Source organism: Nyctibius grandis, chromosome 6 (assembly GCF_013368605.1).
Source record: "Nyctibius grandis isolate bNycGra1 chromosome 6, bNycGra1.pri, whole genome shotgun sequence".
NCBI lineage: Eukaryota > Metazoa > Chordata > Aves > Nyctibiiformes > Nyctibiidae > Nyctibius > Nyctibius grandis.
The window spans coordinates 71,727,192-71,744,564 of NC_090663.1; the positions used below are offsets into that span (position 1 = coordinate 71,727,192).

At 39.7% G+C, this 17,373-nt stretch overlaps 1 protein-coding gene across 3 annotated transcripts in view; it reads left to right on the forward strand.

Annotated features, from left to right (window-relative positions):
• Nucleotides 1-17,373, forward strand: part of SLC10A7 (solute carrier family 10 member 7) — a 150,315-nt gene that overhangs the window by 128,383 nt on the left and 4,559 nt on the right. For all 3 annotated transcript variants that reach the window (XM_068402887.1, XM_068402889.1, XM_068402888.1), the window contains one exon: nucleotides 15,755-15,900. In XM_068402887.1, the coding sequence (XP_068258988.1) occupies nucleotides 15,755-15,900 (146 nt within the window). The remainder of the gene's footprint in view (nucleotides 1-15,754; nucleotides 15,901-17,373) is intronic.

Sequence of the window (17,373 nt, forward strand, 5' to 3'; positions counted from 1 at the left end):
ATGAATGATCATAGATCTCAAAAACGTGACCCCAGAGGAAGGTTAAAACAATGGGGATTGTTGAGAGAAGACAGCTGTAATACAGCACTGATCGTCAAATGCATAAAAGGTTAATGCAAAGAAGGCAAAAAGTAACCTTTTCACAGTGAACTTTGAAAAAGGAAGGACTTTGTTACAATGATGATGATTTAAGCTAACAATCGGGGAAACCTGTCTAATGTAAAACAGTTCATCTTTGGAATATGTTGCCTGTTGAAGTCTTGAATCTCCTATCATTGTAGACAAGCCTTAGACAGGAATTAGATAGCTAGAGTTGATCCTGCCTTGGAGCAGAACATACATTAAATGACATTAAGTCTTTTTCAGCCAAATGTTCTGTGAACCTGAAGCTTCAACTAATAAATGAGCTTGTATTCAGGAGGACAGTTACACTTGTATTTATAGAAAGCAACCCCACATGTAAGTCATAACACACTACTGTACTTGCTATTTGGAGGTGCGTATAAACGTAGGACACAACTGTGATACTATAGAAGAGAAGATGGTTTTATTTAACAGCACAAATGTGTAAGTCTCCCCTTCCCTCTCCAGTGAAAATAGTTTTATATACGTTCTGTTGGATACTTTTGCAGCTTGCCACGACACTAAGAAAATAGGCACAGAGCCTTTTTTAATATTTAAGTCCTAGAGAGGCTTGCCGTCACCCAGAAAAAAATGAGGACTCTTCATTTCTTTTACTTTACCAAGCATCCTCATGCAGCCTGTCTTGACCTGTACCCTATACACACAGCTGAGTTGGTTCACTTTTCTTTTGCTAGTACACTCTTTTTATATTTCATTTTCTCCTTTAGAAGAACCTAGTCTGAGGTTCTAGCTTGCTTGACTTTTTGGCTCACATTTTCCCAATTCCAAGTTACTGTTCTCACTAGCACAGCCCGATGCATCAGGCTTTGTATTTTGCAGCTTTCTTTGCCCAAGCACACCAACAAAAATACTTTGGCCACCTTGACTTCAAGGACTCCTACAGCTTCTCCCCAGCCGTACATACTTTTACCCTGCTAATACAGATGTCTCATGGATAAGTGTGCAAGTTGAAATGAAACAGGTAGATGGTGTAACACAGTATTGCGGGACTATTTCTCGTCTACAGACTGTTTCGTTTGTCAGCTTCAGGGCAGACTGGTTTACCGTCATCCTTGAAGAGCTGGCATCTCATGGAAAGCAAGTTTGCCTCCTAGGAGGCTAGTCACAAGATGTAATTTGTTCATAGGCTTTGCACTTTTGCACTACCTTTCCATACTGCCAAGGGCCTGCACTGAGATCACTGCGTGGTTGGGACCTGTACTTCCCTTGCTGTATTCCATCTCGGGGGCTCAGCTTTGCCAAGATTTCTTTGAGGCTCTCAGGCTTGTCGTGCGTGGGACCAGCAGCAGTGTGTCCCGAATTAAGCACCACCCCGATGGGGAAATGTTCTTTTTGGCAGTCCCTGGGAGCCAATCTTTGGTAAGCCTGAGGGCCCCGCCACCCTTGTGTGCACCCCTACACAGTGTGTGCTATGTAGGCGTGCGAGCTGTGTATCAGTTTGAAGCTGGCTGGTTTTGAGACTGTTGGTATTTTACCCCGTTCACTATTAGTACCAGGTGCGGGTAAGATAGAGCCGCATAAATACACATTTCTATGTAAATAGGGAGGATCAGGTTTTATAAAGCTGTAGTGTGATGAGGCATGCCCCTGACCTGATGACATAAACAGGAATGTTAACCAGAGCAGCTAGCATTTATTCCTTCACTGAAGGCGGAAGCAGAATAGATTTAACTTGTTTTTAAGGATCAGCCATTTCTGAATGGCAGTTTATCCACAGCACAGTCTTGTCCACCCTGATCTTAGCAGAAACAAGAAGAACAGACATAGGCGTTTTGGCCCTTACTCTTTTGTTGTTCTGTCACATTTCTCCTTATCCAGAGGTGTTTACTGTAACCCATGCAATGAGGAACCTTCTGTTCTCTTGTAGCAGAGAGAGATTTTTTTTCCCCTCTCCCTCTGTCACTGCAATGCCTGAAAGCACAGACACAGCTCAGGGTCTGGTTTCCCATCCGTTGTGGAGCTCTGCTTTGTTTGTCTTCAAGATTCCAGTGGTAGTGTATAAATGACCCCCCAACACTTGTTCTTTCACTTTGAAACTGATTTCTCTCAGCTTGGCAGGTGAAACTCCAAATAGGTACGTGTGGCCCATTCCCCGGGGAGCTTAGAATGGCACCAACTAAAGTAGGAGAAGAGCTGACAGCTTTAAAGCTTTAGAAGTGGTAATAGGAGAGGCATGAGAAGACTTTTATAAGTCACTTTCTCCCACACCATATTATGAAACCAACTAATTCCCATGCAGTGCATGCTCATGAGGCCAACTGCCACTTCCACTGTTGAATCCATGAATAAGTGCTTGCTCTGCACGGAGATGAGTGCTGTTCCCATATGCTGGGGTTTATTTTGTAGACAGAACAGTTGACACACTTTTTGTCTCAAAGATCAGAGTGCAGGGCATGTTTGTGTAAGGACAAATTACACAGAGTTAGGTGCCTTTGTGTTTCTTAGTTAGGAACACAAGCCGATATTTCTGCATAAAGGTGGGTGCTTTGGCAGTTTTTTGAATACAGTACATCACATATGCAGAAAAACAAATGTTTATTTGTATTTCACTTAATGAGTGAAACAGGATATAAACTTACAAGTAGCAAAGATAAATATAGCATTCACAATGCCCTCTGGCATATTCACCCACACTTTGTTCTCTTTCTCTCCTTCTCCCTACTCACATATATGCACAGTGCATGTGAGCACACACATATGCGGACATTTGATGCATGGCTTTTATTAGTGCGTTTGCCATTGATTGATTAGTACTTAGTATTAGTACTTCTTCTATTGATTGATTGCAGATGAAGTGACTATTTGACCTTTAATTATGAGCCTTGCTATTGAAAATGACATTGAGCTATGGCTTCACATAATCCATCTGGAAAGCCCAACATGATGCCATTCCCTGGAGTTCATTCAGTGAGAAGAAGCCTCAAGGAAGTGCAAAGCTATCAGTGTGGCTCATCTACAAAAACACCGTAGAGTTGTTTTGCACTTACACAAAAGTTGTAGCCAAGTACAAAACATTATTTTATTCTTGCAGGGAGTGAGTTGCTAGCTAGAAGTTACAACTCCTAAAGTAAAATGCAGGATTGTCAAAAAATATTTTCACTTTAATTCTTTGTATTTACTATGTAAAATTATTTTATCAGCAAAAAATGGAGCACTGCTACCTATTTTTGCCTACCACAAGTGCAAATGTTAGTACTGTAGGTATGATGAACAGCAGATTGGTAAAAAAATCAAAACAAAATAACTAAAATGACTCCACCTTATAATAAAATCAGGGTATTGTTTGTGATGCAGAGTGCATTTTTCCTCATTTGGATTTATCAATGTAGCCATTCTTTCACCATGGAATTCTTAAAGTAATGCAATCAAAGTTTGTAGGCTACAAAATACTTTCAGGAAAGAATAGAGTTCAGTTTGCAAACAGAAGCCAAAGCGCTAACTTTCTTTTGTATTGTTTTAATTTCATTCAAATTTATTTTTTAAATACTCAGCTTCTTACTGCGCGAGTAAGGAACTGATAGACTGTTCTTGAACAATTCTTAAAAGCCTGCTGTAATGCACAGGTAGATTCACAGACAACTCAATTGTCTGTGAGCAGATCATCTAGGCTATGGATTAATCAGCCCGTGCCTTCCCCCGAGTTCCCCAGCTGCACGATGTGACAGGGTGCATCGTGCTCGCAGATAGATCCAATCTGCTCACACCTATATATAGTTCACTTATGTTTTCTACAAATATCTCCTTACAAGATTTTTTGGAGATAAATAATATATTTGCACAGCCTAAACCACTGCTGTTTAATAGTAGTTGGGTTTTTGCTTCATCTGTTTTTTCCTATTCCCAAACTCTGTGAAATGCTGTACTAATCAATCAGAGACTCTTCTTATTGTGTGATGATAATCACCTTTCTACTTTAGACAGAAAAATGACATAATGTTGTAACTTGTGTTAAGATAAAAGGTAGATCATTTTGCTTTTAAGAGGCATCTCTTAATTCTATAATAGAAAGGAAGATGGTAAAATCAGGTGTGTTGCCCTAAGGGAGTATTCAGGCTATGCTCTGTGGTATTTTTGAAATGTGGTGGTTTTTCTCTGCTCCTGGCAGAGAATTGTCCTCTAAGGCAATTATTCATCAAGGTACTAACTATGACTAGCTATAAATGTGTGAATAATTCCTCTGACTTTTATATAAAAGATATAGAAAATAATCCTGGTTAATTGCTGTCTGAAAGTTTTAAAGAGTAAGACTTCTGATACTGTCTCTTTTACTTCCAAAATTTTCCTGTGAGTGTTGAACATGAGACATTACTGCTGGCATCATGTCATACTTCTTGGTGTTATTAGTGCTTGAATTTGCATATTTTCTTATCTGTTACAAACTTTTTAGTGTTATTTCTTCCCCAGGTGTCCGATAGAGTGATGTAAGTGAAAATGATCTGGCTGCTTCTCTGCCTAGAATTGGTGGGTGCTGACCCTTGGGGCAGAAGGGAAGCTGATGGGAGGAATATGCTTGAAAGAATGTCTTGTGGAAGACATGTCTGGGCCAGTATATACCCTTTGCTACAGCCAGAGGGTCAGAAACTCTCTCCTGTTCCTGCTTCTGGGATCCCAGCGGGCTTAGTGGCTGCTAGAACCTTTAATGAGTTTTGACACTGTGAGTCTTTGGGCCAAAACGAAAAGTTTTTCTCATCTCTTCAGTCTTCGCCCAGCATTTGCTTGGAAGAACCAGCAAGTGATTGGCTGGGCTTTTTCCTCTGCTCTGTGATTCCCCTCCCCTTTGTCCTCTCTCTGTCACTGGAAAATAAGAAGTGAGGGGTTCGTGTTACATGAGATGATAGCAGCGAGAGCAGAAGCACCTGGATCCACTGCACTTCTCTCATGTTAGCATCTTTTTTTGTAGCCCAACTTGAGGGCAGGTGGATCGCCTTTCCTAGCTCAGCAGTCTTCTAGAACCAACATTTGGTTCTCACCAGTCAATATTATCAGTCAGGTTATTACCACGTAATTGGCATGTCTTCTTTCTCAGTAGACCCCAAAGAATACCTGGGAAATGCTGCTACTTCCAGTATGGCTGCCATATCAGAATATTAGCAAAACCAAATATAGACTGAAGATTTATGTAATTGGGAATAGTATGAATGTGTCCTGCTTGCACAGACAAATCCACCTGAGGTGAGATGCCATTTTGCATGTGTAAGCATTTCTCTAATACTAAGGCCACCACTCACTTGAAGGGGCAATCTCTACAAGAAGTCAGACTGATGGTTTTGAGTTGACTGTGGTTGCTGGGATAGTCTGTGCCAGAGCATCTCTCTTATTTTCCCTTGCTACTCATATACGTGGCTGGGCAAGCACCCCCTGTGTGTCTCCTTCAGACAAGAGCATCCCTTGGGGCTGTACTTGCAGGAAGGAAATGTGCTGGTAGGCCAGTCTGAAAGTAGGAAACAGCATAGTCCAGTGAGTTAGAGTGGCTTTTGGACACAGAGTACCTGATTCTCCCTTGGTTTTTTAATCACAAGGTTTGCAATATAGCTTGTCTAATGTATTGCAGTTTACTCAATTTTGACCTCTCTGTGATTCTAGAAGGGGAAATACTAGAGTAAATTAGGGAATCTCCTTTCCTTTCTGACCTGAAATGTACGTTTCTTTGATTAGACTTAGAATGCGGCAAGAAATTCTGTACCAGCTCCCAGGGCTTCCTTTTCATCTGTATACTCTGCCAGTAGTAGGTTTTTTATTAATATTTAGAAAGTTTGCCTCCAGCAGTACTAAAATGTGCATCAGAGGACAACAGTTGTTTACTGTGTTTGAACTGAAGAATCTCACCCAGGAGATCTCATTCACTTGAAGTTTACATCTCTCAATCTCGCCTTGCAGAAAGAGATCGATGAATAACAATTGTCATTTCAGAGTTGCAGCTCTCCAATTATTTATTTGGTTGCGTGTCTTCGCAGATGTACATGTAATTGGATCAGACACTAAAAACCAGATCGCAGGTTTTTAATGACAGCAAGCTCATACCTCTTTATAATAAAAAAAAAACCCAAAACACACATATCCATCTGTAAAATGATAGTGACACAAGAGCCCTCCCTCCCCACCAAAACCAGTTAAAGTTAATTTATCTACTTTAAGAAACTACATTATATTCAGCAGACAGCTGACAGGTTGCCCTTGGGAAGATCCACGTTTGGACATGACTCGATTTTTTTTTTTTTTTTTACCTCAAGCTGGCAGAGGCTACAAGTGTCACCCATACTAAAGCTGGCGAGTATTGAAGATGATGTTGAGTCTCCCTGAGAGACTTGCATCTACATTTGCTGCTCTCAGTGCACCTTCTGGCAACCAGTCTGAGCTGCTGACTCCAGACAGTTCTAAAACGGTGGGTGCAAAGATGTGAAAAATCAACAGCAGCAAAATATAGATATCTCCTATTACAGGATAGTCTCGGGAATCTGGAAGAGGGATCCTCCTCTAAAAGCTGCCATGACCACTGCAACCACATAACCTTAGTCCATAGAGTTTTAGAATAGGAAATAGTATCCCTCAGTATTTCTAGGTAGTGAGCTGTTCTCTCAAAATTCCTTCCCAAATGACTGGAGCATTAAAGCTTTTCTGGCCTCATGTCTTCTTTTCTTGGCCACAGAAATCAGAAGAAGAGAGAATTAAAGGAAAAATTATGCTAGTATTTCTAACAAGCATTTTTTTTTTCATTATGAAAAGAAGTAAGTATTTTCTTTTCTACCATTTATAATGAAATTGTGTATCGTGTTTTCCTTTGCATCAAGGTTTCAGGAGAAAAAAAAGCTTTAAAAAATCTAATAGATAGTATGAAAGAGTTTGGAACATAATCCTTTCCTGCTTGTGTTTTATAATAAGAACAACTATAAAAGATATGGCTTTTATATATATATGTTTTTATATATTAAAAAATGGCTTTTTTAATAATATGTGTAAATAAGATCCACATAATCAAAACTTTAATGCTGAGAAATCTTAGCCTCAGCTAGGTGTAGAAAGGGCAGGAAATAATAAAATTCATCAAATCTCAGCTTTGTGTTTTTAGGACATTTGTCAATCTCTTTGTCCAGAATTCCTTTCATTACTAGGTCTAATCGATTAAACCTTCAAAAAGTGTTGGCTGCAAGAATTATAGAGAAGGGAAGGAAGTGTTTAAATTCCATTCATTTAAACTTCATAGCTTAGATATTGCTAGTGAATTACAAGGAAGAATTTATCCTGTGCCTTGAGTATGTTATGTGCATGAAGAGTGAACTGATATCCAAGCAATAACTAAAGCACTGAAGTGTGAGGATCAGCTGACAACATTGCTATGCCCGCATTATGGTGCCAAATTAAGGATAAGTCACATTTAAAATACGACTTATGGTGGTTCAATTCATTCTTGAATTCCCTGTTAGCTAATTACTACTACCATGTTGTCAGACAGGTGGAGGTGTTTTGGAGTCTAAGGCACTAGTCTTCTGTTGTTGGTGTTAAATGTTTCATTGTTAGCAGCTGGTAAGATTGCCTGTGTTGTTCATTAAACATCACTTCCAATCTGAACGCACCTGTTGAAAACCCAGAAATAGACAAACTGTACTTGCTTTCTCTTCCTCCCAGCTTTTACATTTTTATCTACCTCAGACTTTGATAGTATCAAGATGTGCAGTTTCCTAGTAACTACCTACATTGCCCTTAAATTACTGATTTCTGTGATGAGTATAGTGAGCCAGTTTCCTGAAGAACAAGAATTAGTAAAAGCATTCAAAGCATATGTTTTTCTTTTTTATTCTTGTTAGAATTAGGACAAAAGAAATATCTTATTTCTCATTCATTTATCTTCCTCCTTCTCCTTCTTTACTTTATTAGACCAGCCCAGTCTCTTACAACATAGTGTGGGTCTCAGTGAAATTCTTGCATCTTAGCATAACTAAATGGCCAATATGTGACCACACCGCTCTGATTCCATACAGAGCCTTCCCAATAATTCTAGTCCTCCAAAAGAGGTAAGTCATGTAATGTAATGTGAGGGCTTGTTGAATATTCTGGTAAATCATTGTTCTTTCCCAAGGAAGGGGATGAAGGTGGAAATGTTTTTGAAGATCAGGGTCCATGCAGACTTCCAAACTGAACTAGGATAGCCCTCCCTTTTGCAGTTTTCCCCTCCAGCTCTTCCAGACTCCCTTAACATCTCACCAGTCCCTTGTAAAACCTTCCCCTCAGATGTTTATTTTTACCAATTTGTGAGCCTGATTTTTGCTTACACTTGTCACTGACCTGAAATAGGAAAACACGCTTAAAAAGTTGTCTTTTTTCCCTGAAAATATTTTAAGCACAAGTCTTCATACAGCATATATGTGGGAAAAAAAGGCAAGAGGAATGTAGTCTCAACTGCTACAAAGATTGCAGATCCTTCCCAATCAGGGACTGAGTGTCATATCACCTGGAGGCAGTTGTGGTTGTGCTGATGGATGATCCCTTTATACCTACTGGCAAAAGTCAGATTTCCGTGGTAACACTTGGCTTTGTCACCAAGAGGTGATTGAACCAAAAGTGCCACAAACCATTGTACCGTTGTAAACCATTGCCCAGCCGCTGCGGATGGAATCTTACCTTGACGCTGTTATTTCCTTCTGGACAAGAGACTAGCAAAGGTTGTCTATTACTTCTCTCAGCTTGATTCCTTTGCAGAGTACAAAATGACTGTAAGGTCTAGGATCTCTTGGTAAGTACTAAAAGCCAAAGAAATCTCAGAGTTACAGATCGAGTGGGGCTGGGAAAGGACTACCAAATTTTCCTCTGAGGAATTTTTCACCTGGGGAAGAGCTTGGCTGTCTGTTTTAGGCTCTGCTTTAAGTAATCTGTTCTCCCTCCAATGTAATGTGATTTCATATTACACTGGAAGGTGCTTTCTTCACCTGAAATGGGAATACTCAGTAGCAAGTGAATATTTGTTTTGTTACGAGTTGTCAGATACCATTCAGCTGTTCCAGTACCTGCAAGAAACTGGTCCTGAGGGAAGAGCATTTAACTTGAGTTCAGTGCATGTTTTGGAGAGGGCATGGATATAGGAAAAAGAATCCTTAAGCAGTTAATTTGTCAAAAGTGTCTTCTCCTATCGTGATCTCAGTATGTCATAACAGAGTCTGAACAAGGGCAAGAAACATCTTCTATCCCTGGCTACCCTTCAGTGAGGGTAGGCATAGTATATAAACTTCTGTCTCCTCAAAACTAACCATAGCAATGTGATTTGCCTGGGAAGAAACAGGGAAACCCTTAAGAAAGTTTTCAATCAAGAGATTAGCAGCATCTTGCCATTCTGGCAGCTCTCTGCATGAACAACCTTTTTCTAATCCTCTAAACTGGATTTTGCCCAGATCTCACCTCCCTTTCCCACCATGCAGTCACTGGGCTGCATGCAATACTGTTCTGAAACTTGGCGGTAAAATTTCAGGTGCTCATTTGGCACTGTCTTTGCAGGGAAAAGCTCAGAAACCCTCTGCTCTGGCAGCTTAGGAGGGGTTTGATGAGATATATGCCCCTCGACAGGCCTTTTCTCAGTTGAAAAAAAGAAATAGCTATTTGGCCTACTAATGGTCCCTTCACATCAAACCCTGAGAGGATCCTGCAGAAAGAGAGTAGCATGGAGAGTGTCAGAGAACCTACCATCATACACTTGATTCATTTTGTATATTGCACTTGAAGATTATGGCAATTGAGTGTTCTGAAAGGTATAGACAAATAGAAGGGTGAACTGAAAATCCAGAGGCTAAGGCTTCTCTTCGAAGTGTTTCCACTGCCTCTTCGTGAGTGTTGTTTGGCATTCTGATTCCTGAATGCCTGGTGGTTCCATAGCCCTAGTGATGACCTCTTTGTTTTGCCTCAAACCTCTTTTCCTGAGAAGAAATGCTGCAGCGTTTTGTGATTTGGAATGTGTTTCAGTAATGTAAGCAATAAAGTTTTAAGATAAATTGTTTGTTATGAAGACATTGAAGGAGAAAAACCTATACAGTAAAGTATGTAAGTAGAGCATCTAGCAATAATTCTGCTTGGGGTTTGAGAGATAATGGCCTATGTTTCGGTGGTAATAAAAATGTTCTCTTAAGTTCTCTGAACCCATTGCAACGTGATAGAAAATAGCAAATGATGAAACAGTGCTTTGAGGGGAGCTTCCACATTCAGCGAGCATAAAATAAACATATTAAAATAGAAAAAAACCCCTGATTTCCAGTACTTATTGTTTTATCACTTCCATCATGGGTACAGGATAAAAGAAAACTCTTACTTGCTTGTTAGAAGAAGAAAGCTCCTACTTGAAGTTCTTACTTGGCAGATGTCAGTTGAAAGCTCTGCTATGGAATATGCTGCAGTGTCAAACTCTGTTGGGTAATTTTAGACAAATGTGTCATGTGTGACATGGAAATATGGCATGCTGTACATTAGTGATTTCCCGAGTGTTTGGATCAGGTAGTAATGTGCTGAGAAAGTGCTCTTTATCTCTCCACACTGTGTACTTGTATAGCAGTGGGGAAAGGCTTTTGGTAGAAATTACTTTAGTCAGAAAAAGAATCCATTTACAATATGTGCCTTCTAACATCTTTCAGACAATGCATTGTATTAAAGAGGCATTTTTTGATTAATGTTTTATAAACATTTTTCAGCATGACAGCTTAAAGTCCCTGTAAAATTGTAAATGCGTGCATAGTGCTCACTTCCATAAAGTCAAATGCCATCTCATAAAGTCTAGTTGGATCCTGTCAGTGACAGTGACACAGAATCAGTACCTTGGAGCATTAAAATTAATTTGCTTCATTTATATTACTGCAGCGATAGCTAGATGAAAAGAGTCCTATATTTAAATTCTCTTAAAAATACCTCCAAATCTTTCAGGATTTTTTATTATTATTATTTTACAGTTAACTAAATGTAGTGAAATGCAGCGTAATATTTTCATGGGCCTTTTAAGAAAGTGACTACAAAATGTGAAAGTAGCAAAGGGGAAAGTGGACAACGTGGGAGGTTATATGGGGTGCAAAGCTGAAGGAATGATAAACTGCTTTCAGTTGTGCAAGTTACTAGAGAAACAGTGGCCTTTGACCAGGGCTGATAAACCACAGCCTTGGAGCCAAACTGGAATACCCTGGAGCAATGGAGAGCAAATGGGGCTTTCCTATACCAGACTGTAAGAGCAGTCCTCTCACTCTTCCTTGCTGTTGTTGAAGGTCACAGATAAACAGCTTTTCTCTTGCTAGCTCTTCCTCAGGTTTGCGAAGTCCTTGCATGAAACGGGCTGAGTGAGGACACAAACAGGGAGAAAAATGAAACTTAGTCCATATCACAGGCCTAACTTCTCTTAGTTGCAATGGGACTGTGATTTTAGTGCCCTCTGCACTTAGTTGAGCTTAGTGATTTTAGTGGAAGTACCCAAAATTTACACCTCTGTAAGTGAGCAGAATCAAAGGTCTTGGGAAGCAAAGTCAAGCAAGCTAGAAGCATGGGAGTGGAGAAGAGGAGGAAAAAGGAGGAAGGGAGAAAATACAAATAGAAAAAGAGCCTCTGAATACCAGAGCCAAAGTGCAACGAGGAAGATGGGAACACGGTGGAGCACTGGTAGGAGAAATGTAGCCAAACAAAGGAGAAGATGGAAATTTGGGGTAAAAAGCTGTGAATACCAACGATCTTGTTTGTAAGGGATATCTATGGGATGATCTCAGTGCTTCCTCCCTTTTGCTACAGCTCTCTGTAGTCCTGGTCAGGTGAGGTGCTGGTTTGTCACCCAGCTGGGTACCACATGTCCTCTTTCTTTGAAGGAGGATGGGATACAACCCTGACTTGCGCCTGTCACGGTCTTCGGTCAGCTCAGATCCAGGAGTTGGACACATATTCATGCAGTAAGGCTGTTAAAAAGGTTTTGGTAACTCAACAGCTTGTTACACCCCTACTTTGAGCAAAGCTGTCCAAGTTGGCACCAAACCACGGAGGAGCACTTTGTGATTCAGTTCTCATGGTATGTAGTGAGTGAGGGTCTTTGGCAGAGGAGTTGAACCAAGCTGCTGGAAGCCTGTAACTTCATAAACCGCAGCAACTTGAATAGGTGTTTGTGGCATGAGCCTTCAGACCATGACAGCAGTCTTAAAACTTAACAAAAAGATTGTCTATAAACTGATAATGCCAGTGTTACTCCTCCAGTGTCAATCAAGATGAAGACCCATAGAAGTCAGTCCGATTACCCTGAAATGCAGATAAGCATGATTAATGGCTCTGTGAAAAATCCTTACCAGCGTTGTTCTTTATACATGTGAATGCATCCTTAATGCTTCAGATGGCAAATAAATACCCTACTAATATTGGGGGGTAGGGGGAAGGAGGAGCTGCTGTGTACTTTGAGGAAACTTAAGGCTAAGGTAGTGGTCTGGGTTTTAATATATGTGATTTGATCCTGTGCAAAATTTTATTTGTCTTACACTTAGTGTAGCTATCGTACTCCCATTAGCACTGGAAGCAATATGCTATAAAAGATGAGGAAAAGAGGAGTGGACAGCCCAAAATAAAGATCACCATATCCATTTTGCTTAGCACCTTCATTCTTTGCTATCTGTCTGGAAGATTTAAACTCATGTCACTTTTAGTTTCACTTTATTAGTTTCACTACTGTTTCACACAGTGTTTCTGTTACAGCTTCTCTTAGTGCTAGTTCATAATCTGATCTTGAAAATGCATTATGGGCTAAGATTCAGCATCACACAGCATCAACCCAGTCATTATAATGTCACTTTTCTTCCTTTGACTGGGATTTGGTTTTCATTTTGTTTGAGGTTTTTTTTGCAAGAGTTCTATAGATATATTTTAAAATGCATTTACTTTTTTTTTTTTAAGAGAGGGAAAAGTAACTACTAAAATATGTTTTTCCTAATTAGGAATTGGCCTGAGTTTTATGCATTTGGAAAACATCAGCAGTCATACTGATGCTTGCAGTTACTATGTATTGCTACCAAAAAGTTTAGACAACATTTTAAAAAATAAATAAAACCCATGCAGTTTTGTTTAGCTTTGTGGTGATATTACTGACACAAGCATTTGTGACTGTAGTCTGTGGATCGATCTCATGAAGTTTTTCCTGAGAGAGTTGCATACTGGTAAAGTTGGGATTATCAAAATCAGAAAGTGCATAAAAAGGCAACAGAGCTTTTTTTTCCCCCATTGAACTAATGCTTACCTGCAAAAATTATTATTTCTTCTTTACACCAGTTAGTTTGTCCTGGTAAATAACAGGAACTTTAATTGCACATTAGTAGCTTACAGGAACCTGTTGTTGTGACATGTATTTAAACAAGCTGTGAATTAAGAACCTCTTTCCACCCAGTGATCTAATTATATTGTCACACTAATTATAGTATTTTGTATTTATATTTGACAACTTTAATTTTCTTTCCCTAGTTTACTGAAACAGCTTTCCTCCAGAGAATTTACCTTTTAGGCTGGAATTTCTCATCTTTTCTTTCAGAAAATGTACAGTAATTTAAAGCATGTCTCAGTCACTTTGGATCCATTCTGTTCATGTCTCTGCCGTTAGTTTTCTGTGTGATCTTAGGCTAGTTATTTTAGTGTTCTCTGATTCTCTGTAGGAGTCCTGTTCAGCTTATTAAAGTGTTTTTGGATCTGTGGATGAAATTGCACTGACAAAACACCAGGTACTGTCTTACAAACATAAATATAGCATGTTCATAGCTTGGGACTCTAGTTTGTGGTTAGAGAACAGAAAAGGACCCACAAGAGTCAAGCTGAGACTTGGAAACAGGCAATAAAACTTTGATCTGTTTACAAAAAGAGTATAATTGGCATTTGAAGTAAATTGCACTCCTTAATATAATGCAAATGCCCACTTAATTTCTATCCAAATGGTATCTATTCCCAAGCCCCAGAAATTAGTGTTAATAATAAGAGGCCCTATTGTGTGATAGGTCCATCATGTTGTTTTGAAGGTAATTATAATATTGAAATTAAGCACACAAGCCTTTATTTATTTGATTTAATCTTTCCCTGGAAATATCCACATAAGTAAAGGCTACTTGTAGGGGGATGAGATTGTTAGTGGTGTATGTGATGAAGCTAATCAAAATAATTACAAGAAATATAGTGCTGTGGAAACATCATGAAGATTTCAGCAAGCCTAGATGTGTCAGCAATAGTGGGGCACTGGTGGAGTGGTAATATTCAACAAATAAGCTGTTTCCTCACATAGGGAGGACGCAACTTTTATTAAGGGAAAACTAAAAGCGTGCTGAGAATGGGAATTTATCCAAGACATAGAGAAAAGTTTATGTAAACATGGCAACTTTGGGTGATCTGAAACATCTACAGATGTGGAATGGAGGGCATGTGGCACAAAGCTCAGCTTTTTGACATTTCTGAGAAAGGAGACACACAGATGAGCTCTGTGAAAACTGTGTGTAGTCTGCTTCACTGCAAGGTTGATGGTGGCGGAAGATTCCTAGAATAACTTCAAGATGAGGGAGAAAATAAGGTATGTTCTCAGGGGGCTTCTGAGGAATCGCAGCTGCTCTTGTTGGCGACTATGCAAATATCTGGTCAAGCAAGACAGAGATGGCTGCAGGTTTTGCCCACACCTATGCTTTGTGGAGCACGGTAGCAAAGTTCCAGGATTTAAACAGATGATTTTGAACAATAACATGTTGAAAGTAAACATAATCGGTTTCATTACTGCAAAACTAAATCAAATCTAATTTTACATATCACATCATCAAGTGGGAAGATTATGCATGAATGTCGAATAAAATTAGCACTGTTGAGTGCAAATTCAAGCTCTTAGGAAAAATGGCCCATCTCTAGCTCTTAACATTCACTTCTAGCATCTAGCAACTTCTGTACTCCAGCTGCTCCCTAATTCTTCATAGGCATGACCACTTCATATTGCTCACCCAGTTCACTAAACATTTTCTTTCTCATGCTGTATCTCTTCTGAAATGTACAGGTAAAGCGGAGGGTTCTGTTCTCTAACCAAGGAGCACTCACCTGCAGAGTACTTGACTCTCTATCTTGACTGCATGAATTGGTCAAAGCAGGGCAGGCTGTCATTTGGGTACTCACCAACTGGCAGGGAGTACGCCAGGAAAATGCAACCCTCCTCCAGTGGTGACGGACTGAAGAAAGGTTACAAGCAGGAGTCGGGCAGGTTGGATGAAGGACAATCATGAAAACATGAAACAGAGCACAGTGAGAGGAAGCAGTAAATAAGCAGTACAGAACTATGCTCAGCAACCAAACAGTCATGCTATAGCCGAATGTATTTTATATCAAGTCTTCAGCAGGAGCTTGACAACTATCAGCATAATTAGAAAAGATCTTTTATGGCATTCCCCTACTCCTTCCTTTCTGCCACAGAACTTTCTCTGCCTTGTTTTGTTCATGTTCTCACTGGTTTGTTTGTGTTGAGTTTTTTTATATAAAACTTTTGAGGCTTCGTTTTGTTTCTTTTGGGTTTTTTTTTTTTTATTCGGTGAAATGTCAGTGCAACACAAAATGCTTTGCATTTATCTGGAGCTCAAAGTCTGAGGGGAGAGTCTGTCTCCTGTTTTTCTGCCTGCAGGGATTCCAATGCTGAAGATCGTATTTGCGGGTTATGAGCACCTGTCCTTAATTTCCGTCCCCTTACTCATCTATCATCCTGCTCAGATTCTTCTTGGCAGTCTGTTGGTACCAACAATAAAATCTTGGATGGTTTCTAGGCAAAAGGTAAGAATTGCTGGTTTTGATTTATAATGGAAAGTGTGCTAGGAGGAAAAAAATACCTAAACATGTGTCTTAAACTTCTCAGGTTCCTTCTTGGAGATCCCATGGTAGGGATTTTTCTGTTTCTTTACTTCCTTTGTGAAGTCACAGTAGTATCAAATTAAAAATGGTGAACTTTGTTCCACTTGGCTCTGAAAAGGTTCAAATCTTGAAGTCAGACCTTTATGGTTAGTTCAAATTATGAATTAAGATTATGCCCCAAAAGAATAACTCTATCTTTAGGTGATAATCACAGCTTTGGATCTCCCTTACGGCGAAGTGACAAAGATCTGTCCGCTGGCATGGGAGCTGGGGAAATGAGGTATAATGAGGGCACTTTCTGAATTGAAGCAGGATGAAAACTTTTTAATTTTTTTTTTCTGCTTGGGTGACCCTTTACAATAGCAAGAAGTCTACAGGAGTCTGGTGCATCACATTTCATGCCAAAATTATGGCATAGGATAGCTTGTAGGATTACAGACTATAACCTAGAGGTTTTTGCATCAACATCACTGATCTAAATTATGCTTATTTCAGTGCAAATTGAAGCTATTGACATCTAGCAGCCATTCTGTGATCTGTATGAAATAATTGCAATGGTTTGAGTCAGGTTCTCAGAACAGTAGTAACCACCTCACAGAAAGCTAGTCCATGCAACTGATTTTAATGCTGTCTTTAATGTTCTGAGATAATAAGGATCAAGAAGCTGTGGCAACTGAAGCAGTCTTTAACAGCCATTTTAGGTGAACATTGAGACCTACTGTGGATAGACCAGTGCCACCAATACCCTGCATTCTCCACTTGTCAGTGGAGAATCTTTTTTTTTATAACTTCCATGTTTCAAATTTTCAGTAAAACCCAACAGGCCGGCATTTTAGTAGCTTCACTCCACTAAAGTCACCTTGCTAACATGAATGCTAACATTCCCCAAATCAGTGATTTTTAGGTGGCTCCACTTTTGGTTACCTGAACTGTAAAAAGCAGGAAAACTCTCATTTTTCAGGAACCGAGCCCAGAAATCAGACCTTGCTAAGATATACTTATCTTAGCATCCAAAAATGGGAATTTGAGAATCGTATGTCATTTCTCCATCCGTCTGGATGTCATTACTTTTTTAAATCAGAAATTATCAAGAGACATTACAGGTTGTGTAAAGAAAATGCCATTCTGCTCCCTCAGAAAGATAGCCTAAATCTGACACTAATGGTGACAGAACGGTCCCTGCAATGCTGGCTTCTCTTCAGCATCTAACTGCTCTTTGCTGCCAAGCCCCGAAGTGGGGCTGGAGCTCATCCAGACCTCCCTGATCTTCAGGGGCAGCCTCCTTAGAGGCTGCTGTCAGTTGCTGCAGGTTAACACAGCCTTTAAACAGGGCATCAGAAAAGTCAACCAGTACTGGAGAGATTTACAGTTCACCAGCACTAGTTTCTTATTCAT